Below are 26,752 nucleotides of genomic sequence, written 5' to 3' on the forward strand. Positions count from 1 at the left end.
CTGCACCCAGCACAGCCTGCCTTCCATCTGCTTTCCTGCATGCACCCCCAGGCTGCTTCCCCTCTGCCACCATCACCAAGCTGTTCTGGGGATTCAGAGTTTGGCTGTGGGACATGCTGCCTTTGTCCTGTTGTTGGGCTGCCTGCAATACAACTTCTGCCAGGGAAGCAGAGGGTCACAGTCTGTATGCAAATTACGTTCACCCACCACATCACTGATAGTTAAAATTATCAAAAAATCCTCTCAAATGCCAGCACTGGGTCCCCACAATTAACCCCATTTATGCAAAATATGCATTACAGGCACAGACTTGGAAGTAAAAAGAGGGGCAACCTGGTTTTGCTCCCTCAAGCCCTGCACAAATTACCTGGAGTATTTAGTGGCCCCGGAGATGGGACACTGAAGTTCTGTGGCGTTCGTGCAGCTGCTGGACTTTGAGAGGGCTGAGGAGATGGACTAGGGAGGAAGCTGCTGGGAGATGGGGCTGGACCGGAGCTGAAAGGAGGAAAGTATTTCCCATTGAGGTCTGGGGATGAAGCAGCTATTATTGAAAAAGAAAACTTGAAACCACCTGAAGCCTGCTTACTCCTACATCAAGGCTCACCTGACATTAGAGTTGGGCTGGGAAGTTGGCTGCCCTGGCTGGGGAGAGGGCTGAGGTGGCGGAGGCATCGGCTGAGGGGTCTGGGCTTGCTGGGCTGGTGAAGGAGAAGACATCATGGTGATGCTGCTCTGGCTGACCTAGAACAAAGGAACCGTCACTGGCAAGAGGAGCCTTTCCAAAAATCCAAGGGCACCAGGACAAGAGTAGCAGCCAGGGATCCCATTGAAAGGCAGCATATTTGACCTGCTGAGGAGCCTTGGGCTTGCCACTCTTTCCTGGGCTGTAAAATGAAGATTGTAATGGACACGGCAGGAAGCTCAAAAACAGGCCCAACACAGCAGCATTTCTCTGCAAGCCTCCTGTGACTTCACATGCAGAATTCGTCCCTGGCTTGCTAAGGACAGAGCCAACTCGGAGGGTCCTCAGTTCCATCTACATTTACTAGACCAAACATCTGTCTGAAAAATGCCAGCCTCAACTAGTACCATGGGAGACTTACCTTCATTGTGGCCCAGTGCACCAAACCCCCGTTCCTTTAAGCTTTGTCAATGATTTCCCAGTAATAATCCACAACAGACTGAGATGGTCCAAAGTGTGTATGTGTGCTGCATGCATGACAGACACAGGCTAGCTTGGCAGAAGAATGCTCCAGCCCCACAGAGAACAGAGCCAGAGTAAAACATGGAACTACATGGAGCAGCAGCAGCTCATCATACAAAACACGTGTGTGTTTTGGGAAGCAGAGGAGGTGCGTGCCATAGTCCACAAGCTGCCCAAGTTGGCAGACTGCTTCCCTCTTTTGCTCCATTTCCACTGAGCATTAGAAGATCAGACAGACAAAACTTCCCGTTCCTCTTTGGGGGGACTCTTTAGAAACTACAGCCAGCTGCATGAAATCTAGCTGAACAAACCCATCGTACCCTAGTCCCTGCCCCCTCCCCCAGGGCCAGTGGAGGCCTTGTATTTAGACACTTACTAAGTTTTGCAGCTTTTAAAAAAATGCACATCAGACCAAAATATGACACCCACCCTCTCGGCTTAGAGCTGCAAATTAAGCAAATGAGATCACTTTTTAAATTAACAAATATAGACTTCGTCATTTTAAAGAGTTAAAAAATTCATAAATATTGCTAAAAATATACCGTTTCTGATGACACAGGATTAGACGGTGATGAGCATGTCCTCCCCGGTCTGCTGCTCATGTTGTATGAACAAACAGCTCACTCTTCAGAGCCTTATTTTGCCTTCCTCTGCCGTCATTTTTAATCTTTATTATGGCTAGGGGCCTCTCTGGATCTCTAAGAGGGCCTGCTCCCCCACCCCCTTCAAATTCCAGCTAAATGTGTGTGCAGTTTGCAGCATAATTAATTGTTCTAGGAATCTGAAGCAAAGAGTGAAGGCCGAGATTCCGTGTTCTCAACCTCTAATCTTCACAGCTGGCTCCCTCTAAAGGAGCAGCTTTTTTTATTAAAAAAATGGACAGATACTGATCAAAGCAAAAGGCCCATAGATAAGCAACACCTGTTCTTTTGCTTACTCTAGCTGCGCAGCAGGGTTGATTGCCCACAGAACGTTAAGTGAAAGCCTTGGACCCAAAGCTTTCTTCTTTTTAGGATTCTACCTTATTTGAACTGCTCTCAATGCAAATTGTTTTCAGAAAACCTTGGTGCCATTCAACTGCAAGAGAGTGTCCTTCAGCTGTGTTTATCTGATGCTGAATTTCTACGAGGCCTAATTGAGAGGGGAAAGTGTTTTGTGACTGGCAAGTGCTGCAAAGCCAGAACACCTTACCTAGAAAGCAAACTCCTATTTAAACTCAGTGTGAATCACAGGTAAGGGCCTGCCAGTGTGCAAATAGGTTGCTCATCCACTGAGAAGCCACAACAGTTTCAGTGCCAAGCCTGCCATGTGGAAGGGAGGCTGGACATGGGTGCCACACAGCTCATCTGTCAAACCTATAGGGATTAGATCAGAGATTTTGAGAAGCCTGCTAATTTAGGTGATACCAATACCGGCTTTGGTAGTAGTGCTACAACACAGATAAGGGAACAGCCAGCAAATAACTAGATCATTTTTTGTGTCCAGCTGATGGAAAGCAAGCTGGGAACAGAAGTGCTTGTGAAGCAGTAAGCAGGGACTGAAGGATATGTTAAGTGACTGTGGATATTTCTATGCACCCAGAACTAATTGCTGTTGACAACATTTAAGGCTATTCATAGGTGTTGTTCATGTCAATCTGCTTCCTTTGATTGCAGTGCTGGGTGACTCAGATTAGAGGTCAACACCTGGGCTTCTTTCTCAGGTGGAGTTTGTATGCAGCAGCTTTACGAACCTTCTACCAACCAAAGCTGGTCTACAGAGAGGATATTGGTTCTCCTTCTCAGGACTTGAGTGGCTGCAGCTGTGACTGTGTTCCACCAGGCCCAGATTCGTTATGGGAGAGGAAACCTACATTCCTGCTGTCAGATAAGCTGTGCAATCTGCCAGTTGACCCTGGTCAAAGCACCCACTTTCAGCCTTGGGAAGAACAGGAAGAACTGTCTCTCAAGACATTATTGTTTCCTGGCCAGCGAGATAAGGGTTGGAAAGAACTTGAAAACGAGGCATGCCGAACAGACCACAGAATGTGGGAGTCAGTGGGAGAAGCAGCTCAGCGGAACGAGCCAAGCGCACAAGAGCCTTGCTGCTGTGTGAGTCAACACAAACCCCGGATGTAACTGCCTCACAACAAAGTAGAGCAGTGGGGCTGCCAGCAGTTCTATTCTATGAGAGTTAATGCAGTTTGAGCCCCATGATGCACCCCAGCAATTCCTCTTCTGGGGGGAACCTGATGGTGCAACATACTGAAAAGAACAGCACACAAGGCTGGGGGGAGAGGTCATCTCAAGATCAATGGGCCAACCGAGTAGGTGGGTATCCGTTGGTGGAGTTCCTCAGCAAGAGTGCTTGGGGGCACAAGTAGAGTACAGTGGTACCTCAGGTTACATACGCTTCAGGTTACAGACTCTGCTAACCCAGAAATAGTATCTTGGGTTAAGAACTTTGCTTCAGGATGAGAACAGAAATCGTGCTCCAGCGACGTGGCAGCAGCAGGAGGCCCCATTAGCTAAAGTGGTGCTTCAGGTTAAGAACAGTTTCAGGTTAAGAACGGACCTCCGGAATGAATTAAGTACTTAACCCGAGGTACCACTGTATTTCACAGGTGTGGAACCAGCCAAGACCTGATAAAGACTGCACAGAACACCTTCTCCTGGAGTTTCATTGCCCTGACATGCTGTAGTCATTGACAAGCCAAAGGTGGGTGCAGAAACCACCTTGGGTGCCAATCCACAAAGTCACTTTGTGTGGCTCTTGGGCGGTCAGTCACTATTCCATATGCATATGGATTTTGTGAAGATGACAAATTGGGACTGTATAGCAGAAGGACTACAGAAGTGATAAACAGGAGCTCCAGCAGTCTAAGCACCAGCAATCTGAAGGTGGTTTGACTTCTCTCTCCCTGCTGATTAAACAGAGACTGCCAGACAATCCACTTGAGTCAGATCTTGGCAGAATGGGTGGAGATCCCTGAAAGACCCACAAGGCTTCCTTTCAGGGGCAGGGGGCACGAATCTCTGTTCAGTTGCCTTTGACTGGGCTGCACAAATGGCCAGAAACCTCTACCAGCCTCTTAGGAGGCAAAGGGAAGAAAATGAGCAGCAGCAGCTACAGTATGTAACAGGGAGAGCACATCTACCCCTCAAGGGTCTTTGCAAGCTTCCTCCTCCCTCGGAGTACAGGCACAGGTTCAACGCATGTCTTAGCAGCTAAATCAGCATTCCTGCGATCTGTTCCTATGAACTATGCCAAGCATTGTGGAGGCGAGGGAGACTTGAAGCAATGACTCTCCTGGACTTCCCTGCTCCCAGAAGCTAATCTGCAGTCCTGCTTAGCTTCCCCCACTATTCTATGGGCTGCCTTCATTGGGGTGCCCATGCTCACTGCTAAGTGTGCACACCAGTAGTTGAACAGAACTCATGACAAGGGAGGTGGCCCCTTGTGCAACACCCACCCCACCAGCCCCCTGGCACAAGACACATCAGCTCCAGTAAATACCTGAGGCATTTGCTGTCCACCCAAAGGAATGGTGCTTGGAGGCGTGGCAGAGACAGCGGTGGTAGGCGGGAACCGTGGTCTTATTTGCATCCCACCTCGGGCCATAGTTGCGGTGATCATCTTGGGAGGACAGAGGGACAGACAAAAGTAATCGCAACACAAGAAACGCAGCACACCGGCAGGATGAGAAGCACATGCAGCCTCCGAGGAGGAGGTGGAAGTCAAGCAAACTAGTCTTAGGAAGGCAACCCTGCAGCAGTCGCTGGCTTGGGAGACACAACACTTGCACTCCTGACTGGCTCTGTCAGAGAACTCTGGGGTGAGTGGGTGGATGTGGGGAGCTAGAGTCCAATTAAAGGGAAACAATTAAGGGGCGGGTTCAGCTGCACATCAGCTGTATCAAGGCCCTCTAATGGGATGCCAAACCTAGAAGAGGAAATTGACATCTCCACTGACCCACCTGGACACACAGCACCAGTCTGTATTGAGCTGTGATTTAAGGTCAAGGTGTGACATGGGCAGGTTTGACCAGAGTTTTCTCATCTGCAAACTATATGGCTCAGCCGGAACCAGCCAAGCCAGTGGAAGAGGCTTTGGTCCCATCTCCTGCCCAATTCCTAACCCTCAGGGGAGTCCTTAAGACTAGCCCAGACCTTGGGGAATGGGGGAAGAATGATGACAGGCAACTGCATTTAGTGCTTCGTGTAAATGGACCTGCAGCAGCCACAGCAACAACGTGTCTTGAAAAAAAGTCATAGAGCTCAAAGTTGCTAACAAAAAAGTTAGGAACACAAACAGACACACACATGAAACAAGGAGAAAGGAAATCACAACTCAAGAACAGCAAAACTTTGCACAGCTGTTAGTTCATGGCAGAGCAATCAAGCCCCCTCCCCCTCCCCCAGCCTGGGGCAGTGACGGATGGTCAAAGAGGCTTTTCGGAAGAGAAAGGAATGAGGGGAGGCCAGACAAACCACATGCGCAGGTCCAACACACACAGCATGCAAAAGCCGCCACAGCAGGGGAGGCCAAGGCCAAGCACCACACAACAGCAGAAGCAGCTTCCCAACAGAGGCGGGTGCGCCACAGAGAATGGAGGGTGAGCCATGGCGGGCATGGGTGGCGGCGGCAGCAGCAGCAGCAAGACTGGGGGTGGGCAGCTGACAAAACGTGCTCCTCCTCCAGGCATTCCTCCACATTCAGAGCCACACAGGCGCCAGCAGGCTCAACCGAGGGACCACCGTGGGCCGAGGCCTCCTGCCACACCACCAAAGGGAAGACTGTTGGAGCCACGGCCTCCAAAGGCTCCTCCTAAGACCCAGCAGGAGAGTCGAACCGACTGCGAAGGCAGCACCATGACTTCAGGAAGCTGAACTTGCCAAGAACTCCAGACTGCAGCACACATACACCCCCAAGGCAAAAGCGGTTTGTGGAGATGGGGGGAGGCTGAGAAAGAGCTACTCTGGCACAGTAAAGGTGTTAGAAATGTCGAGTTGGAAGGGTCCACGAGGGTCAACTAGTCCAACCTCCTGCAATGCAGGAGTCTTTTGCCCATCATGGAGGTTGTACCCACAACCCTATTAGGAGTCTTACGCTCTTCTAACTCGTTTGGGTTTTTCCCCTCTAGGATGTGCCTCTTGTATTTCAAATGAGAGAGAGTACACAGGCATCACCAGCGCAGAGCATCCGAATTCCCAGGAACAACTCATAGGGAGGATTTTCTCCCCCACCTCTTGAGGACTTCTTAAACTTATGGAAGAAGTTTAAATTGTACACAGGTTCAATTTCCTGGACAGCTAATTTGCGTATATCCCTCCTCTTACAGATTCAGTCCCCCCCCTTCCCCCTCCCCCAGCAAAAAATAAATAAAATCTAGAAAATGGAAGTATCAGCTTCTAACCTCTCACTCCTAGCGGGTTTTGAGGCATGAAGCTATGACCAAGATGTGGATCCAGACAGCATCTTGCTCCAGCAAAAAAGCACAAGAGTGGAGTGGAATTCAGCTCCAGAAGCCACTGGATGTGGATTACTTTCCTTGAGGATTGATGGCTCACATCCTCACAACACACTGAAAGGGCCTGAACTGGAGGGCTGCCTCCAGCAGCCCACAATCCAGAGAAGAAAGTCTGCGTAGAAGAGCCGCCTCATGCGATTGGCTGCCCTTCGTTCAAGGCTTCCTCCCACACAGCACCACCAGGAGGGCTCTTTGAATGATGATAAGGGAAGGGTTCAGCGAAGTAGTATGGTAAATAAATCCTAACTGCATTTCTAGGAGAAAGGGCAGGCAGGCAGCAGTTGCCTCCCGATCTCAATGGGAGATGAAGCTCCACTCCAAGAAGTAAGAACTGCCCCCTTGCCAGGCATCAACAAGCAAGACGCTGGAGACTACCAGAAAAGTCAGGAAGAGATTTGATTTGAAAACCACAGAAAGACTCCCATAAAGGACAGAGAAAAGATCCAGAGCTAGGCATTTCCTTGGTTAAAGCAAGTTGCTTGTTGTATTAGAGACTAGTCTGACTGATCCAACCTCCACAAGGTCCAGATTGCCATCAGCCTCTCTCTAGGTGTCTTCATGTGCATGACATCTCCTTGGCAGGCTGGAGAAGCCAACCCTAGTTTGGGCATGGCCAACAGCCACAATAACCAATTATGCACCCCTAAATCAGGTGTGGGGTATCTCTGGCCCTTGAGATGTTGATGAACTACAATTCCCATAATCTCTGGCCAACAACCATGCTTGCTAGCCGGGTCAATAGTTCCCCACACCTGCCTTGGACGATGTCATTGAGGCTGGTCCCCTAGGCCTTTTCACCCTGGAGCAACTGGTAACAGCCACCATTTGTCAGAATGGTGCGTGCCAGCCAGAAAGAACACCCCAACTCCCACCATAGATAGCCATTCCCAAAGGCATTAGCTGACCATATCCTCAGCACACAATCAAGGACTTCCTCGTAGTCTTTGTGACTGCCAATGCCACAGTATTAACTGGCCAGAGGCCACGTCAGTTGGGAAATGTTGGTTTGTTGTGTTTGGAAAGCTGCTTTGTGCAAGCCCAGTAGTTTTCACACAAGCTTGGCTTGCTCCCATCCTCTAGCCCATCAATTCCCAATGAGCGAAAGATGAGGTGAGCCAGAGAGGGAATCAGGGGGGCCCTGTCTAATTTATGACAAATGGGTGGAAGCACATGGACTTCGAGACAGGGCAGCCACAAAGAGGTCTATTGTGGACATGGAAGTGCATCCCAGGACTTTGAACTCTTTACCCCACCGAACCTTTGAAGAGGCCCCCCTGCTTCCAGTCCATTAAAGCACTGTGGCTTTAGGTAAGCTTCAAAGAGGTTCACAGCTGACGCCTCCTGAGCGTCTCCTTGGAACCCTTTCCTCTAGGTCTCTCTCACCCTGCCCACTTGAAGCACCTGCAGATCCTACCCCAATGGAGTGTTGATGCTTGGACAGCAACGAAGGGGCTCTCGAGGACTATCAGGACAGGCCCATCTTGCACAACAGGGACTGTGTTCTGGGCTGTTTTTGCTGTGCTATCAAGCAGAACAGTGATAAGCAGATCCGACATTCACAAGCCTAGGAAGAGCCCTGGTCTGAAGCCTGATGGCAACATCCTGGCTGGCCCTTGGATTTCTGAGCTGGGGGTGCACGGATGCCAGGCCCCCATCTCCATGTGTCCCCAACCTAAAACCTCACTGGTGCCTAATTGGTTTACATGGGAACCGGTTCCCGTTTCACTACTTGTGCCTCTCAGTTTGCACAGCCATCTCTGTGACTTACCTGGTGGAAAGCGAAGTGTTTCAGGAACCACAGAAGCCCCTGGAGATGGGAGAATCCCCAAGCCCACCCTGGTCCTGAGCCCCTCTCCCAGCATGCAATCAGACTTCAGGCTTCCTGCATGCCAGAGAACAAGTTTCCATGGCCTCTCATGTGCACATGCAGCTTCCTCTGAGCCAGCTCTCATCCAAACAAGGCAGCTTCTTAAAGCTCATGTTGATAAGGACAGAAAAGAGAGAAAACGGGACTCCATCAGTGGGCCCCCAAACCAAGGCTACTCATTCAGAAAGACTGTTAAAACGGGGGGGGGGGAGAGAGAGAAACTGAACAGATAGGAGACTCCAGGACTACTAAAGCATCAAGAGTTAGACCCACAGACACCAGATCCCGTCACCCCAGGCAGGAGCCCCCTGACTTCGGCAGTCCAGACATGCTCAAAAGGGGTGAAAAAATATTGCCTCCAACTCAAGACAAAGGGATGGCAGTAGGGGAAGAGTCTTTATCAGAAAGCCAACTGGGGCACCACCGCCCAGCTCCCACTGCTTCATGCTCCAACTCTGCAGGCAACTTATTACTGGCTGGCTCTGGGAGGGGAAGGGGGGGGCTGGCTTACCGGTCCTGAAGCCCCCATCTGAGCAGCCTGAGCTTGAGCCGCGGCTGCCTGTTGTTGTTGTTGTTGTTGTTGTTGTTGTTGTTGTTGCTGTTGCTGTTGTTGTTGCTGCTGCTGCTGCTGTTGTTGTTGCTGCTGCTGCTGCTGTTGCTGCTGCTGCTGTTGGTGCAAAGCTCTTGCCTTGGGAAACAAAACAAAGGGAATTCTGCACAGATCTGGGTTGAATCAATCACACGTAAACATTTATCTTAAAATTGGACACACACTTGCTCTCTTGCCTCCTACACCTCTGTGGCTTAGGTGCCAGGCTTATGACCTCTGTATGGCATAGATGATAGATAGATAGATAGATAGATAGAAATAAATAAATAAATAATTATTTGCAAAGGCTGGAGGGCCAAAGGAGCTGCATTTCACTCTTAGCCTGAAACATAAGCCAGCTCTTAAAGCCCTGCTATAAATATCCATAAATTACAGTGGTGCCTCGCAAAACGAAAAACTCACAAGACGAAAGAGTTTTCCGTTTTTGAGTCGTTCCGCAAGACGAATTTCCCTATGGGCTTGCTTCGCAAGAAGAAAGCCCATAGGGAAATCTCCGCCGGCCTTCAGAAGAGGTCCTGGACCTCTTCTGAAGGCCGGCGGGGGGCAAAAGTCTTTGCTCCCCCCCGCCTGCCTTCCCGGGACAGCGGAGACTTCGCTGCCGCCCGCCAGCATTTTAAAATCTCCCCGGGACAGTGGAGAAGTCTCCGCTGTCCTGGGGGCTTTTAAAATGCTGGCAGTCGGGAGGAAAGCCCTCCTGTCCCTGGAGCTTGCGGGGTGGGAGGTGGGGAGAAGGGCTTTTCTTCCCACCGCCAGCCTTCAGAAGGCTGGCGGTGGGAAGAAAAGCCCTTGTTCCCCCCCCCCCCCAGCCTTCAGAAGAGGTCGGGGGACAGACTGTCCCCGGACCTGGTCTGAAGGCGGTTTCCATAGGAACGCATTGATTGATTTTCAATGCATTCCTATGGGAAACCGTGCTTCGCAAGACGAAAAACTCGCAAGAAGAAAAAAACTTGCGGAACGAATTAATTTCGTCTTGCGAGGCACCACTGTAATAAATTTTGCAAGATTTAACTGCAAGAACTGAAAAAAACTTATGAGGGACATTGCAATATTCTGGATCATTTCTGCACCTATAAGGAGGGCTAGGAACTTTTTCTTTTTTCTAAAAAGAAAAAAGAGGAGGGAACAGAATAGATTCTCAAGGCTCTCATAGGAATTTGCATCCTGCACCACTGACTGCTGTTGTGCTGCTGCTGCTGTACAACTTGGCACTGAAGAACACAAGCTAAAAAGCAGCAGCCCAGAAGCCAGCGGTGGGGAAGGAAGCAGCAGCTGCAAAGCAAGCCCTGCAACTGAACTGCACCCCTCTTGGCCAAAGGTGGGCTGGAGGGGAAGGAGCTGGTGCCAGACACCACAGGCTCCCTCCACCCAGTTTGGTCTGCTCCTCTTTGGCAGAGAGCCCTCCCCAAGATCCCCTGAGCCCATGTGAGCTGCCTCCTCTGCACCTGACCCATTCTTGTTCTTCTATACTTACCTGCATGACTTTAATCTGTTGGGCTGTGAGCATGACCTGACCAGGGATCTGCCCTGGGATTGTCTGTGCCTGAGACACTACTGGCTGCGGCGGCTGAGCTTGTGCAGCCTGTTGCTGCTGCATCTGTTGCATCTGCTGCTGCATAACCTGCTGTGATGGGGGTGGCTGTTGTTGCTGCTGCTGCTGCTGCTGCTGTTGTTGTTGTTGCTGCTGCTGCTGTTGCTGGGCCTGTATGGCCTGAACTTGCAACTGTTGCATTTGAGCAATCCGCTGCAGTTGCTGCTGCTGCTGCATCTAAAACCAGGAAAGGGTTGGAAGACATTTGAATGTACACAACAGGTAAGGCTAGCCAACAAAGGAAACGGGAGGGCTGAGTGAACAGGCCACAGGCAGACAGCTGATGAGAATGGATGTCCATCTCTCTCTGCCTCCACCTTTGCTCTTCACACATACCGACAGCCATCATGTCCAAGCAACCTCAATTCATTCAGACTCTTTGGTCTACAACAGGAATGTGGAGCCTTCCATTTTCTAGGCCTCCCAAAAGAAAATGAAGCAAACCGCTGCACAGGAAGCAGGAAGTGTTCTTGGCTGGTGGAGTTTCCTTGCTGCACACAGCAAACGGAAAAGGTCCCTTTCTCAGCACGCAGCAAGGAAGCTGAGGGAGGGAAGATGCCATGTGGAAGGTGGGTAGGGTTTGGGCATATTTTTGGACATATACCCGCAAGGTAATTTGGCCCTTTGTGTGTGTGTGTGGCAGGCAGAAGATCCTCCCTCCTAATCCCAGTCTACAACATCCAGCCACATTCATGGACGGACAGTGGTCAATGTCTCTTTCTTCAAAGGAGGGGTCCATTCCATTCCCACCCATGCCCTCCTCCTCCTCAGTCTCAGTTAAACTCCTCTCTGGGCTCACCTGTGAAGTGGCATGTATTAATAAGGCCTGCTCCCCACACATTCAGCTCCTCATAGCAATGAATGGGCTGCCAAAGCTTCGCTGTACATATCTGCCCTACATCCCTAGAGAAGGGTAACCACTGCAGGCCACCAGGTGCCCCACAGAAAGACGTTGCAGCTCTAAAGCATCCAGCCTTCAGAAGCCACAGGCCACCTCTCTCTCTCGTTACCTGCTGCTGGTTCTGCTGATGCAGTTTCAGCATGTGCTGCTGCTGGGCTGCCTGCATCTGCTGCTGTTGCTGCTGCTGCTGCTGCGCCACAGCTGCCGCCTGCTGCTGCTGCACCGCCTGGAATTGCTGCTGGATGGCCGTCTGCTGGGCCTGGAACTGCTGCTGCTGCTGCAGCGCTGCCTGCTGTTGCTGCTGCGCCTGTGCCTGCTGCTGCTGAAACTGCTGCTGCTGTTGCTGGGCCATCTGCTGCAGCTGGAGCTGGGCTGTGGGGCAAAGGAAGGGGAAGGGAGGAGCCATGGGTGTGCGGCAGGAGGCTGGCAGGGCCCTCAGAGAGGGGCAGTCAACAGCTGGGGCTTTTTCTGGGCAAGGTCACCTCAGAGTCCAAATCCAACCATCAGGCACAGCCCGAGTTCAGATTTGGACTTTGCAGTAACTGCAATCTGGAAAGCAGAAAACAGGATGAGAAGAAAGCCACTCTCACCCAATGGACAGGAGGCAAGAAACAAAGAAAACGGGCCTGAGCCTGTTTAGCAGACGAAGGTGAACACTTTCGCTCAGCCAACAGTGACTTCTGCAGTTAACTGGCAAGGATGGATCCCTGTGGCTGCCTGAAAAGCCCCACATTCATGGAGGGCAAGAGCCTAATCTACCTGTACAGAAGTTGCCAGACAGAGCAGCCAAGAAGGACAAGAGAATGGATGGGGAACTTCTGGCCTGCGGGCCAATCTTTCACTGCAAGCCATGGCCATCAGCTAATGGGTAGGAGGACAGGGCTGAATCCTGCACTGGACTGTGCAACCTAGGTGGCAGGGTTAAAGCCTTTTCCATTCTCCTTTAAGTGGGCTGTGGTGGTGCCCAACTGCCGTCACCTGCCTGCTTAAAGAAGGAGAGAATGCTTCAGCCCTGTCACAATGACATCATTGATAAGGATCTTGGCTGTGGAGCCAAAAGGGGTTCCCCACCCCTAGGCTAAATAGACAAGGAGACAGGCGTGGGGGTGTCTCTGATGGACGAATCCTCTGCTGCAGCTAAGACCTGCTAGTCTCTACACCAGGCTCTGTAACCCAGCAGCAAGAAAGGATAGTTGTGAAACGGCACTGGCTCTGCCCGCTTTCGCCCGCCTCTCCAGCTCAGAAAGGGATAAGGGAAGCAGGTGAAGTGAACAGATGCTTCCTTAACTCGTCACATGCCACTCGGAGGAAGAAGATGAGACAGGGCTAGATGGGGTGAATCAGCCTGTCCTGGGAACAAAGCATCTTTGTACATGGCTAAAACAGAGCCATAGACAGCATCTTAAAAAGCAGAGGCATCACCTTGCCAACAAAGGTCCGTATAGTTAAAGCTATGATTTTCCCAGTAGTGATGTATGGAAGTGAGAGCTGGACCATAAAGAAGGCTCATCGCCAAAGAATTGATGCTTTTGAATTATGGTGCTCTTGAGAGTCCCATGGACTGCAAGAAGATCAACCCTATCCATTCCGAAGGAAATCAGCCCTGAATGCTCACTGGAAGGACAGATCCTGAAGCTGAGGCTCCAATACTTTGGCCGCCTCGTGAGAAGAGAAGACTCCCTGGAAAAGACCCTGATGTTGGGAAAGATGGAGGGCACAAGGAGAAGGGGACGACAGAGGACGAGATGGTTGGACAGTGTTCTCGAAGCTACCAGCATGAGTTTGACCAAACTGCGGGAGGCAGCGGAAGACAGGAGTGCCTGGCGTGCTCTGGTCCAGGGGGTCACAAAGAGTCGGACGCGACTAAACAACAACAAAACAGAGCCAGAGAGCACACTCTCTGCCATCTGCTCCTATTTTTATCCAACGGGGGCTGAAGAGATTCCTCCCAAGGGAATTCCCTCAGCATGCTCCAAAGCAGGAAAATCCCCCTGCCCTGGCCCGAACCTGTCGGCTTCCCATTTGGTCTTTGGGGAGGGTCACAGTCCCAGGGCCAAACCGCTTAGCACCCAGGGAAGAGCCAAGACTCCATACACTTACTTGGCTGGGAAGCTGCTGAGATGCCTGGAATGCCACGGGGGGCCATCCCAGCTGCCCCTGGTGCCGCCTGCTGCCCCGGAAGGCTCATCTGCTGCCCCATGGGGGGCCCGAGCACACCCATCCCCTGGGGGCGAGATGCCATGCCCATGCCCGCTGCTCCCGCAGGTGGGCCGCCCGTCAGGGTCTGCAAGGCGTTCATGGGATCTGCGGAGAAAAGAAGGATCCTGAAAGGAGCTGGCCCCTGGGCTCAGCTGTTCACCCCACCACTAATCCCAGCAGCCGCACAATGACCTCAGCCCCATCCAGCAAGCTGGGCAGAGGGGGGAGGGGTCAACTTTGTTTTTGCAGAAAGCCTTGAAAAACCTTCAGAATTACTCGCTGGTTTCAGCTTCTCTCTGTTTTCTTTTTTAACCTTTTCTTTTTTATTTTTAAAATAAATTTTTCTGTTTTACAATTTAAAGTACTCCTTTTTGCATCCTTGAGATATCATCAATATCTTAAAGATGTAAAAATGAGTTCTTTAAAATGTAAAACAGAAAAATTAATTAAAATGCATATTAAAAAAGAGATATTGATGACTTCCCTTCTTCTGTTTCCATGGTTCATTTTACATTCCATAAATGCGTTCATGTTTTACAAAAAAATATACCATTCAGTATTCCATTATTACATCCATCAAAACTTATTTACACTGTTGAATTTATCTAAAAATGCTACCGGCGTTTTCAGCTGTACACACTTATTTTCCATATATTCAATAAACTTTTTTGAATCTTCTCTAAATGTATGTTCTTCTTGTTCTCTTATTCAATGTTAAGTCTGCACATATTCTGGCAACTTAAGTTGCCAATTCTTCTTTGGTTAGGACCTCACTCGTTTTAAATTTTGAGGCGAACAAAACATGGGCCGCAGTAGTGGCATACATAAATAACCTTTTCTGACACCTGGGAATTTCAGTCTGAATTATCCCCAACAGAAAAGACTCTAGGGGTTTTTTTGGGGGGGGGGAAGCACTTCTAAACTTTTTTTTTTTTTACCTTTTCTGTCACTGAATTGATCAGATAAAACAGAACCTGGGCCTGTCTGTGTGTCACATTTGCTTGCGACTGAGCTCTGCCAGGAAATCCAGCACAACGAGGAGACATGCCCCTTACACACCCATCCACACCCACAGAAGAGGAGTCAGAGTCCTCGGAAAGAGTTCTTAAGGAAGTAGGTAAGACATATAAAAAAAAATGGAAAGTGATGAAGGAGCCCTTCTTACCACTGACGGAAGCCTGGGACTTCTTGTTGTCTAGGAAAGAAAACAACAACAACTGAAAAATTGTGCAGGCACATTTAGGCAAGAAAAATATTAGTCTAATTGGAGTAAACAGCAGATTGGGGGTTGGGGGGGAAGTATCAAACCAAAGAGTTACACATCAGACAAGTGGGTAAATAAGTAACCAAACACACCCCTGTGTTGCAAAGAGAATGTCAGCAATGTCTAGGCAACAAAATGACCATGTACATATGCAATAGACAATCTTTACAGAACTCCTTCAAACCAAAACAAGTACAAAATGAAATCTTTAGTCTCAAAGTATCTGAAAACCTTTAAATGAAGCAAGGTACCAGACTTTGTACGATGAAAGACAAGCTGTGAAGCTTTGTGTATTCAGCAAATATGATGTCCAACACTGATCAGTGATTCCGGATACTGACTACTGTTTCATCAGAATTATTTGAGACTAAAGATTTCATTTTGTACTTGTTATGGTTTGAAGGAATTCTATAAGGTGGGTAAATAAAGCAGAGGGAGGGGTTTGGGGATAGTTTTTTGTTTTTATACAAATACAGTAGAACCTTGGTTTACGAACTTAATCCGTTCCAAAAGTCTGTTCTTAAACCTAAACCGTTCTTAAACCGAGGTGCGCTTTCCCTAATGAGGCCTCCCGCCGCCGGTGCCCTTCCACCATTCGGATTCCGTTCTTAGACCGAGGTAAAGTTCTCAAACACTATTTCCGCTTTTGCGGAGTTTGTAAACTGAATCGTTCTTAAACCGGACTGTTCATAAACCAAGGTACCACTGTAAACATTTTAAGTATTTATCTTATAAAGGTTGTATTAACTTAAATCCTACTCAGAGTTGACACACTCAAATAAATGTACAAGTTAATCCTGTCCATTAGTTTCAGTGAATCTCCTCTAAGCATGCCTCATTTCCCCCCAGCTTTTTAAAAAATATAATTTTTATTGGTTTTCCAAACTTCATACTTCAAATACATATTATATTACATTCTACATTTATAGTTTGCTCCTACGAGCTGACTTCTCTCCTTCCTTCTTCATGTCACTTCTGAGTTTTTCGCATTGTCTTTATCCATTCTATATATTGTTCTTCTACTTACACATTTGTCCACGTATTGTCTGTATATAAATAAGCCCTTCTATATATACAATTCTTGTTGTCTATCCATATATTATTTGCCACTACCATTGGTTACTTTGATTACATTGTACATTGTATTTCTTATTGTTATTATTATTCCCATAAAAGTATTTATGTTACACGTTATGAGGTTCCTTTCAATTCTACTGGTTTCTCTATTTCACACACATCTTTCCTATATTCAACATAAATTTCTTCCATTCTTTTTGGAATGTTTCATCGCCCTGTTGTCAAATTTTCCCCGTTAATTTGGCTATTTTTGCGTAATCCATTACCTTCTGTTGCCAATCTTCCACTGTTGGCAATTGCTGTTGTTTCCAGACCTGTGCTAACAGTAGCCTTGCCGCTGTTGTTGCATATAGGAACATTCCCCCCCCCCCCCGCTTTTTGAGGTATTTATTATTTAAACTTATATACTGCTTGAATGTAGTAAAATCACCAAGCAGTTTACAATAAACCCTTTTCATCCCCTCATCCTATGTAGTTTTAGAATTGGTAGTATTTTATTTGATAAGAATAAACCAGATATTTTTTTAAACTAGCAACCTTGGGAAAAAGAACTCCCCTGCCCCCGAGCTGTCAGCAAACAAAGTGCTAGCGCATACAAATCAGAACGGGATTACTTTCACTTTCTAGCAGAAAGTATTTGTCTGTTATACTGTATTTAAAAGAGCTGTATCTTTGTGGACTTGAGAGTGTTTCAACATCAAACACTTAGAAAAGCCGGATATAAAAATACTATTTGGATCAGTGTGATATTCAGGAAATCAAGAATTTCATGATTGCTGTTCCTGTGCCACTGAAACCAACCCCTCCATTCCGTCCTCTTTCCTTAGCTAATGCTTTTTTGTATCCCACTCTTCCCTGCCCCTACGGTCCCCCCCCCTCCAAGATTCAAATGGCCAACAAGTGCTCTCCACAAACAGGCATGAGAGTACTCACGGATATCCCGAAAGTGGATGATGAGTCTTGCCACCAGGGAAAGATACTCCTCCTAAAAGTTAAGAGAAATGAAAGTGCATTTTAGAAGCCAGGGAGGGAGGGTTGGAGGGCAGCATGCCTCTGACTTATTTCCTCCTCCTCCTCCTCCTCCTCCTCCCCCCCCTCTAGAAGAGCAAGAGAGCCCCCGCGCTGGCAGAACTGAAAGGGCAGGGTGCAATCTGCATAAGGATAATGAGTCTTGCCACGAGGGAAAGATACTCCTCCTAAAAGTTAAGAGAAATGAAAGTGCATTTTAGAAGCCAGGGAGGGAGGGTTGGAGGGCAGGGTGCCTCTGACTCATTTCCTCCTCCTCTCCCTCTAGAAGAGCAAGAGAGCCCCCGCGCTGGCAGAACTGAAAGGGCAGGGTGAGCTCTGCATAAAAAGATCACTGTATTCAACTGCAGAAAGGGAATGCTTAACTGGGCAGCATGTAAACATCAAAAATAAAAATGGAATAACTGTGCCAGGCAGAAAGCCAAAATGCAGAAGGGGTAAGGCACAAATCCCTTGAAGGGACATGGCTCAAATTTTAACATGCCACTAGGGGTGGGGGGGAAGGGGAGGGTCCCTGGTGGGACCAACACCTATCAAGGCAAGGGTCAACTTTCCCAGCTCGCCAGACACAGAAAAGCATCACCTGGACCCATATGCCCATTGCTGCGGTAGTCATTCCACCTATACAGCAGCAAATCAGAGATGGGGCAGGGTGTGTGTGTGTGCACGTGTTTGCAAACAGGGTGTACACATGATGCATGTGGAGTGATGGGGGGGAGGGGACGGATGGACAAAGGAAGATGCTAGCAAACTTCCCACTATAGTCATACCTTGGTTTTCGAACAGCTTAGTTCTTGAACGTTTTGGCTCCCAAACGCCACAAACCTGGAAGTGACTGTTCTGGTTTGCGAGCTATTTTTGGAAGCCGAATGTCTGATGGGGCTTCCGATTGGCTGCAGGAACTTCCTACAGCCAATCAGAAGCCGCGCTTTCGTTTCCGAACATTTTGGAAGTTGAACGGACTTCTGGAATGGATTCTGTTCGACTTTCAAGGCACGACTGTACCCAGGCCCTAAGGAAGTCAGACTATCTTCCACCAGGGCTAGGGCCTTTTCTGTGATGGCTCCGACCTGATGGAATGCTCTGTCCCATGAGATTAGGGCCTTTCAGGATTTAACCTCCTTCCGTCGGGCCTGTAAGACAGAGCTATTCCACCTGGCCTTTAATTTGAATTCAGCCTGATCTTTTATTTCCCTTCTCTTCACTCTCCTTTTATGAAGATTACCCGCTCTGAGACCCCACAGCTTAGCCCAAGTAGGACTAATTCAGCCAGCTAGCCCTGGTGACTATCTAATGCTTATTGGATGGATTTTCCCCAAATTGATTTTTGAACTTTGAATTTTATTGTTATTGATGTTTTTATACTGTATTTTATGCTGCTTCTATGTTGTATTACAATTAAGTTTTTAAAATTTGTTGTTAGCTGCCCGGAGCCCGGTTTTCGGAACCAGGAAGGGCGGGGTATAAATAAAAATTTATTTTTATTTTTATTATTATCTCACTAGTGAAACACAGGGGAAACTGCAACGACTCCAGAACCAGCCACAACGAAAAAAGACGCCTCTCCCCCACCAGCCTGTAGTGTTTTGCAGGGAACAGGAGAGGTAGAAGATACAATGGGAAATGGCTGGAGCTCCCACATAGAGCATCTCCTATGCATGCAGAAGGTAGGGCTGGGAAGGAACCCTGCCTGAAAACCTACACAGCTGCTGCCAGTCAGTGTAGATGATACTGAGTCAAGTGGACCAAGGCAGTTTCTGTGTTTGCCCCTGTGGGAAAGATTTGGGACTGGAAAGGGACATGGTGTCTTCCACTTGGGCAGAGCTGCAAAGCTTATGAGGAAGAGAGAGACTAACCAAGGAAGCCACAACTGTTCATAGACGGGCAACTGGCAGAAGACGGGATGCCCACCAGGGAAGTGAAACCAGCTGTTCTGACAGTCACCTGCCCAGCCAGGGTTTCCCACTTTCCTCCTTCACTCCATAGTGGGAAGGGCAGGAGCTCAGGGGGTTGCATGCAGCAGGTGCCAGATCCAATCTTTGGAAGCATCTCCAGGAAGGGCTGGGAAAGACAGCTTGCCTGAAACTCCAGAGAGCAGTTGCTGCCAGCAGGGTCATCAGTTCTGAGCTAGCTGGACCAAGGGTCTGACTCCTCGGAAGAGGGCAACTGGTGCTTCAACCCCAAAATCGCTAGAGCCTGGACCTTCTCTCTCTCCTGCCTGCCCTTCACTTTCACCCTTGGCTCCTTCTCCTTACCCGTGATTTGGCCTTCAAGAAAACGTGGTTCTCCATCTCTTTGCTGCTCTTATTGTGAGCCACTCCAGCATTCCGCATGCTATCTTCACTGCAAGAAGGAAAAGACAGAGAGCAGCTGAAGCGCCAGAATCACAACCGCACGGAAAGGAGGCACCTTGAAAACAGGGCCCACTCCACAGGCTATTTCTGCTCAGCCCTTCTGTGGGTGAAGTTCAGTTTCTTTTGAAAGGCGGAGGCCCCGGCCCAACTTCAGAAGAAATCATACAAGCGCATCAACCCCACAACACTCGCTGACTCACAAGCAACCCACAAACACACTTCCACACCTGCCCCAACAGGACTTTACCTTTGTCTCTTCTGGGCACAGGCTCTCCCTTTTCTTATAGGTAAAGGGACCCCTGACCATTAGGGTCCAGTTGTGGCCGACTCTGGGGTTGCGGCGCTCATCTTGCTTTACTGCCCGAGGGAGCCAGCGTACAGCTTCCGGGTCATGTGGCCACCATGATTAAGCCGCTTCTGGCGAACCAGAGCAGTGCACGGAAATGCTGTTTACCTTCCCGCCGGAGCGGTTCCTATTTATCTACATGCACTTTGACGTGCTTTCGAACTGCTAGGTGGGCAGGAGCTGGGACCAAGCAACAGGAGCTCACCCCATCATGGGGATTCGAACCGCCGACCTTCTGATCGGCAAGCCTTAGGCTCAGTGGCTTGGACCACAGCGCCACTCGCGTCCCTTTCTTGCTGGTAGCAGGAATTACATAAATATTTTATTAATTTTTATTTATTGATGATATTTCTAAGCTGCTTAATATCCAGAATCCCCAAGCAGTTTACATCAAACAACTGGGGGTTGTTTCCAGTGACATGGTTCCATTCCCACAAGCAAACTTCCCCTTCTTGGGGGACCCTCTATATCAGATTTTGCAGGCACCAAGGGAGAGGAGAGGAAATCCAGGATGCCCCTCCCCACACAACATCAGAGGCACCCCCAAAAGCCAACCTTTAAATACCTGTGCGACAAAAGGCACAGTGAAATATCAAGTAAAACGGCAGCAGTGTCAGAATAGCCTTGACACCTATGCTGTCACAACAGCCGTGGCACCACTGTTCTTTTTTTTAAAATATTTTTTATTAAGGATTTTCTTGTTTTACAGAAGTGTAGTGCCTCGTATTTTTTCTTCTTCTTCCATGTAACATTTTTACAAATCCGTTTCATTTGTTGAGGCATTAGGGGGAGAAGAAAAAAGAAAGAAAAAAGAAAGGGGGGGTGGAGAGAGGGAAGATGGATGGGGGTGGGGTCGGGTGACGGTGTTTCTATTATGTTTAATGTATGTAGAGTTTGGTGTCAGCGTTGCTTGTGTTGTTCACTTGTGTTCCTTTGGTAGTGAGAGAGGTTGGGGTTGGCCTAGGGTGTGATCGTTTGCTTGTGATTGGCTGTGGTGATCTTTGTTTTCGTGTGTGAGTGAGGTGGGTGGGTGTTTTGGATCAGGTTAGCCATATTGATTTGTATGCTGTTGGTGGATTATTGTCATTGTCCTGTTGGGCTGTGTATGTGATAAAGGGGAGCCATACCGGGGTGAAGGCGTCTTCTTCTGTTTGTCCCCGTGTCAGTTTCAGTTTATTAGTTAATTTTTCTAGTAGGGCTGTTTCCCATACTATTTGGTACCATTGGTCCATGCTTACTCCTGACAGGTCTCTCCAGTGTCTGGTTATGGTGTTTCTGGCTGCTGAGAGCAGGTGGGTTATGAGTTCTTTGTGGTGTAAATGGGCATTGTTGTCTTGGAAGATGTTTAGTAGGGCCAATTCTGGGGTGATGTCTACTACTTGCTTAGTTATTTTACATATTTCTTGTATGGCTGTTGTCCAGAATAGTTGAATTTTGGGACACTCCCACCACATGTGGAGGTATGTGCCTGTGGAGGTGCACCCTCTCCAGAATTTTGGTGAGTTAGCGCTGGGTGTATTAGCGCTAGTTTCCTTGGTGTTAGGTGGCACCACTGTTCTGATGAGCTGAAAGCAAGAGGCTCTATCCTCACCTGCAGCCCCTACTCACAGCAAGAGAGAGGCCCAAGCTCCGCCCCAGCATCACGAACCCCTCCCCTATATTTGGGCCCAGTCATGCCACAGGAATATCAGACAGGATGGAACCTGGGGAAGGCAAGAGGAGTTGACAGAGCAGTTGTGGGCTGGAGAGAGCCAAGAAGCAGCTAGGGCTTCCCTTCCCAGAACGCCCGCATCCTGGCCACCACCTGCAGGCTGAACTGTTTTTTTCCACTTCTGTACAAGGAAGGCATATGGTGAAGATGCCCTGTCACCCTTCAGAATTCAAGCCCACTCCCCCTTTCTCCTTCCCCTAAGATGCAAAACCTCATGCTTGGTCTGTCTTCTTGCTGGGAGCCACCAGCCTGTTCCGGGGGGGGGGACCCTAACCCATTTCCACCCCCCCAAAAAACACCTTCTGGTAGGGAGAGGACATTTCTCAACCATCCACCTAGTCACTCAGGACACAGCTGTTTGCATAAAGAGGGCAGAGCTTATTTAATATTATTGTTCTGTATAATACCTGTAAAAGCAAAAAAAAAAAATAGGAGCCATGCCTGAGAGGTGCCCACAACCAATCAAGTACTTGACTGCTGACTCTCCAAATATAGACCCTTGAAAACAGCAGCAGTGAGCACTTTGCCCTTGTGAGGATCCCAAAAGCAGGCAACTTTCACCGAATCCATCCCAAACCCCTGCACTCCAGGTGCCCCTCCTTCCCTTTTCTGAAAGTCCATTACATACAGATAACTTGTCTTTTACTCCCCAATAAACATTCTGAAGTTACCTCTCTTTTGTGGGCTAACTGGTCAGAGGGTAAGAGAAGACTGATTGGGGGAGAAAAGGTGTGAGGGGAACCCTCTCTTGCGAGACACAGAGTCTCAGCCAGCAAGCTTTAAGGCGATGGCTTGGAATAAAAGCAAAGCATTGATCAGGAGAAGAGAGACATCCTTATTCTATGCATAAGGAAAATCCAATCCAATACTAAATCAAGTCTACTTGAAAAGCAACCTAAGGAAAACAAGCTCAAATAAGGTGAAATATGCATGAAGAGGATATAATTAATGTAGAATAAATGATGTGCTCTATTAAGAGACATTTACATCTGTTTTATCTGGTTCTTTAGGAAAGGTGATAAATGAAATGCTAGAGACAAGGGGCAATGAGGACTTATGGATTACAACTCCCATCGGTCTTGACCAAGCAACATTTGGTGGTCCACAGGTCAGCCATCCCCACTCTTATATAATAAGAAGATTTTCACATCAATATTTGCAAGAAGGCTGAATGGAAATTTTTCCATGTACCTTTTCCATGTACCTTGGTTTGCAACCGTTTTGGATTACAACTGTTTTGGATGACAACCACGTCAAACCCAGAAGTGCATGTCCCTTTTTTTGGATTACAACCCCCCCCCCTTTTTTTGAGGCCCCATTGGCGAAAGCTCACCTTGGGCTACAACCTGTTTAGGTTTACAACTGGATTTCCAGAACGGATTATGGTTGTAAACCAAGGTACCACTGTATATACCACTTCTTTTCGAGGTTCTAAAGACATTTAACATTGGAAATAATTTTCATTCTTGTGCTTTTTGTACGAGTTAAACCAAGAGCAAAAGGCATAATGCATCTCTCTAAAGCAGAGCTTTCCAAACTTTTCATGTTGGCGACACACTTTTTAGACATGCATCATTTCATGACACAGTAATTCAATTTTACTAGCAAACCAGAGGTTAAATCCTTTTCAGCCCCAGGAGGAGCATGGGGAGCATATGCGTGACACACCTCAGCCGACACACTAACGTGTTGTGGCGTGACACAGAGTTGGGAAAGCTCTGCTCTAAAGGCACAAAAGGATGAGAGGGAACCCTGGAATCACGTAATATGAAGCCCAAGGATACTCCAGAACATCTCTTCTGCAAGAAGCTTTGCACTTGCTCTGCAGCCAAGACTTTGTCCGGAAAAGGAACATATGACCAGCTAAGATATACTGACTTTTTTTGGTTTTGTTGTAAGTCTTTTTAACTGTTGCTTTCATTTTCCCTTTCTATTACTTGGATGTTTGGCTTCATTGGCTTAAAACGATACTTCTTGCTAAAAACACCTTATCGCTATGTGTTTAACAGGAACATTCCATCTCATGCAAAACTGGAACAAAAGGCACGCAACACAACTTGCCCCAGACTGAACAATATTTCTTCTATTGACATCAAAAATAAATGGTAAAATAGCCTTTCCAAGATGACTTCCACCCTGTCTACATCACACCTGTGTTGGATATGGTGCAAACTGGTACCCCATCAGAGCACACCAATACTGTAGTGTGTTAATGACAGTCTGATGACAGTGCAGGACACATAGCTTCCTCTCTGTCCTCGGGTTCCATATACTCAGAGCTCACACAGAAGATATCTGCTGATGAAAGCTAGAAGAGAAACACATATGGGAACCAAAGCACATAGCTAGCAAGGTAAAAGGTAAAGGACGCCCAGACGGTTAAGTCCAGTCAAAAGTGACTATGGGGTTGTGGTGCTCATCTCGTTTTTAGGCGGAGAGAGCCAGAGTTTGTCTACAAACAGCTTTTCGGGTCATGTGGCCAGCATGACTAAACCGCTTCTGGCGCAATGGGACTCCGTGCCAGAGTGCATGGAAATGCCGTTTACCTTCCTGCTGCAGTGGTACCTATTTATCTACTTGCGCTAGTATGCTTTCAGACTGCTGGGTTGGCATAAGCCGGGACAGAGCGACGGGAGCACACCCCATCATGCAGATTCGAACCACCAACCTTCTGAACAGCAAGCCCAAGAGGCTCAGTGGTTTAGACCACAGCGCCACCCACATCCCTTTACCTTTATGGCTAGCATGCTTCTTCTAAGAGCCTCAAATGCACTTCATCTCCAGACACAAACATCCAATCCCCTACCCCAGGCCAGAATGGGGTCAGTAAGGCAGACCACCCCAGACAAGCCGGTAAGAGGAAGGGGCAACCATACCACAATACCTATGAACTGATGCAAATCTCTCTCTAGCCCCTTTGCAATTTGTGAATAATGGGGCTTTCTGTTTTGTTCTTACACTTCCCCCCCAAAAAAGTGGGGTGTGCTGCTCCCACATATGGAAAACACTCCCTCCAACACGTAGGCAAGTTCTCTCTTCACAAAGGCCAGGAAAACGGATAGCCTGGATGCAAGGAGCAGAAGTAGGTGTCCCTGCTCAGAGTGCCATTGCCATTTCTGGGGAGAAGGGGAGAGGACAATCAATCACACCAGCCGCACATCCCGCATGATAGCAGGGTGATTGAAGCAGAGCACTCATGCGGCAACCCAAACACTTTCAACGCCTCTAGGCTCAGGGACTCTGTGCTCCTGCTGCCGAGCATGGCTTGTGATCTATGGCCTTCCCTCGGGTTCTCCAGATTGGCAAGCAAGAAGGCCAGCTTCTGCCACCACCAGAGACTTTGAAGCAGCTATTTGGGAGAACCGCAGATAACAAACCTTCCAGTAGGGTTTGCCTACCCAGCAAACTAGCAAGTGAGATTCCTAATGTGGATTGCCAGTGGGCGGAAGAAAAAGCCAGACTAGCACCCACAGGCACTGGGCTAAGTGACTCAACCATCTTTTGGGATGTGGGACTGTTCCTTGGATGTCAGGATGCACACGCCCTGATTGGATTGGTGACCATCTGCTATAGAGCGTGCTGGAGACGTAGTTGCCATCTTGAGATTTCTTTTTTCCCTCCCCTCTTTGGTTGAGATGGGCAAGGCACAGCAAGCCACTGCAGGACCCAAACCAGAAATAAAAACCCAACGATGTATGTCTAAATCAGCAGGCTTTCCAAGGGAAAAGATCCCACCGGGAGCTGATCCCTGAGTCAAGCCTCCACCTGCCAAGGAATTAGAACCCACATACACATACTCCCTCGGGATCTCTTCCCTTCCAGGCAACCCTCTCCTCCATGGATCAGTGTGGCCCCTGGAATGCCTGCCCAATGCATATCCTGCTGTGGCTGCGAGGGCGCCTGGCACGCCTTGCACAACGCGCCCTTCCTCAGGGAGGACGGAACGTGATGGGGGCCAAAGTCTGGCGGACTACAGGCGACGGTAGGTGGCATAGCTGTCAAGCGTCCCTTATTTGGCGGGACAGTCCCTTATACCAGCGCCATGTCCTGCTGCTGTCCCTTATTGATGATGTCCCTTTAATAAGCTACTGAAGGTAATGGGGCCCTTTCTATGTCCAGCAGACCTTTGTCAACAACAAATTGTTGCTGTTTTTTGTGTTGAATATATGCTATGTGGTAATTTATGGACCTAATAGATATCGAAAGCCATTTGCACGCAACAAAATATATATTCTATGAAAGTAATTGTTGATCCCGTATTTTGGCTGCTGATCCCTTATTTTCGAGGCTGCTAGTCCCTTATTTTCAAACATGTAAGTTGACAGCTATGGTAGGTGGGCCTCCTTTCAGCCAAGTGAAACAGGGCCATGGAGCCAAAATCCCTGTCCCTCCAAGGGGCCCTTTTCAAAGAAGACTGCGTCCAGAAATTGGTGAAGAGTGAGAGCGGGGGGGGGGGGACGGGAAGCCGCCGCTTCCTCCCCCACCCCCATCAGGTTCATTTCAGCATCCCTCCCGTAAAATCTGGCGGGGCACTCGCGGGTTGCGACATCCCGGGACCCGATCTGGGGCACCTTCACGCCACTCACAGCCTCCAGGAGGGCCTCGAAACGGGCAGAGCCGGCTCCATCACCCGGCCCGTATCGCCGGCCCAACCAGGCCAGAGGCTTCCTGCTGCTGCTGCTTCCGCCGCTCCTGATACCGGGGCTGCCCGTGAGGCGCGGGAGCCGAGGAGCCGGCCGAAGCTGGTCCTCCGGGCCTCCCCTTCCCTTTCTCCCCTCCCTCCGCGGACTCACATCTGGCTGACGAGCTTCTGCCTGAAGTTGGCGCTGCGCCAGTCGTTCTCCTCCATGCCGAGGCCGCCCGCCGCCTCCGCCGCCTCCGATTCGAGGGCCGAGCGAGCTGAGGAGATACTGACTTGAGCGAGCGGCGGGCGCAGCGACGCTTCTTCCGGCCACCGGAAGTCGCTCGACGAAGCGCGCCTCCCCCGGAGCACGACGGGATAGGTAGTTCGCGGGCGCTCAAAGCGCGTTTCCGAGGCAGCGGGGGCTTCTGGGAAGCAGGCGGCTCAGAGGCGGAGGGCTTCCGGGCGCATGACA

The 26,752-nt window shown here is 49.0% G+C and overlaps 1 protein-coding gene across 2 annotated transcripts in view; it reads right to left on the reverse strand.

Annotated features, from left to right (window-relative positions):
- MED15 (mediator complex subunit 15) overlaps positions 1–26,689 on the reverse strand; it is a 32,239-nt gene extending 5,550 nt beyond the window's left edge. The window contains exons 1-11 of one of the 2 annotated variants that reach the window (XM_053369805.1): positions 26,450–26,672; positions 19,501–19,588; positions 17,153–17,204; positions 15,044–15,073; positions 13,780–13,983; positions 11,789–12,051; positions 10,662–10,955; positions 9,092–9,268; positions 4,700–4,819; positions 605–741; positions 368–495 (exon numbers count right to left, since the gene is read on the reverse strand). In XM_053369805.1, coding sequence (XP_053225780.1) covers positions 368–495; positions 605–741; positions 4,700–4,819; positions 9,092–9,268; positions 10,662–10,955; positions 11,789–12,051; positions 13,780–13,983; positions 15,044–15,073; positions 17,153–17,204; positions 19,501–19,588; positions 26,450–26,505 — 1,549 coding nt within the window. In that variant the 5' untranslated portion in view covers positions 26,506–26,672. Of the gene's footprint in view, positions 1–367; positions 496–604; positions 742–4,699; positions 4,820–9,091; positions 9,269–10,661; positions 10,956–11,788; positions 12,052–13,779; positions 13,984–15,043; positions 15,074–17,152; positions 17,205–19,500; positions 19,589–26,449 lie in introns of both variants that reach the window. The other variant, XM_053369806.1, reaches the window with a different exon arrangement.
- Positions 26,690–26,752: the final 63 nt, after the last annotated feature.

This window comes from Podarcis raffonei, chromosome 16, assembly GCF_027172205.1.
Source record: "Podarcis raffonei isolate rPodRaf1 chromosome 16, rPodRaf1.pri, whole genome shotgun sequence".
Classification (NCBI taxonomy): domain Eukaryota; kingdom Metazoa; phylum Chordata; class Lepidosauria; order Squamata; family Lacertidae; genus Podarcis; species Podarcis raffonei.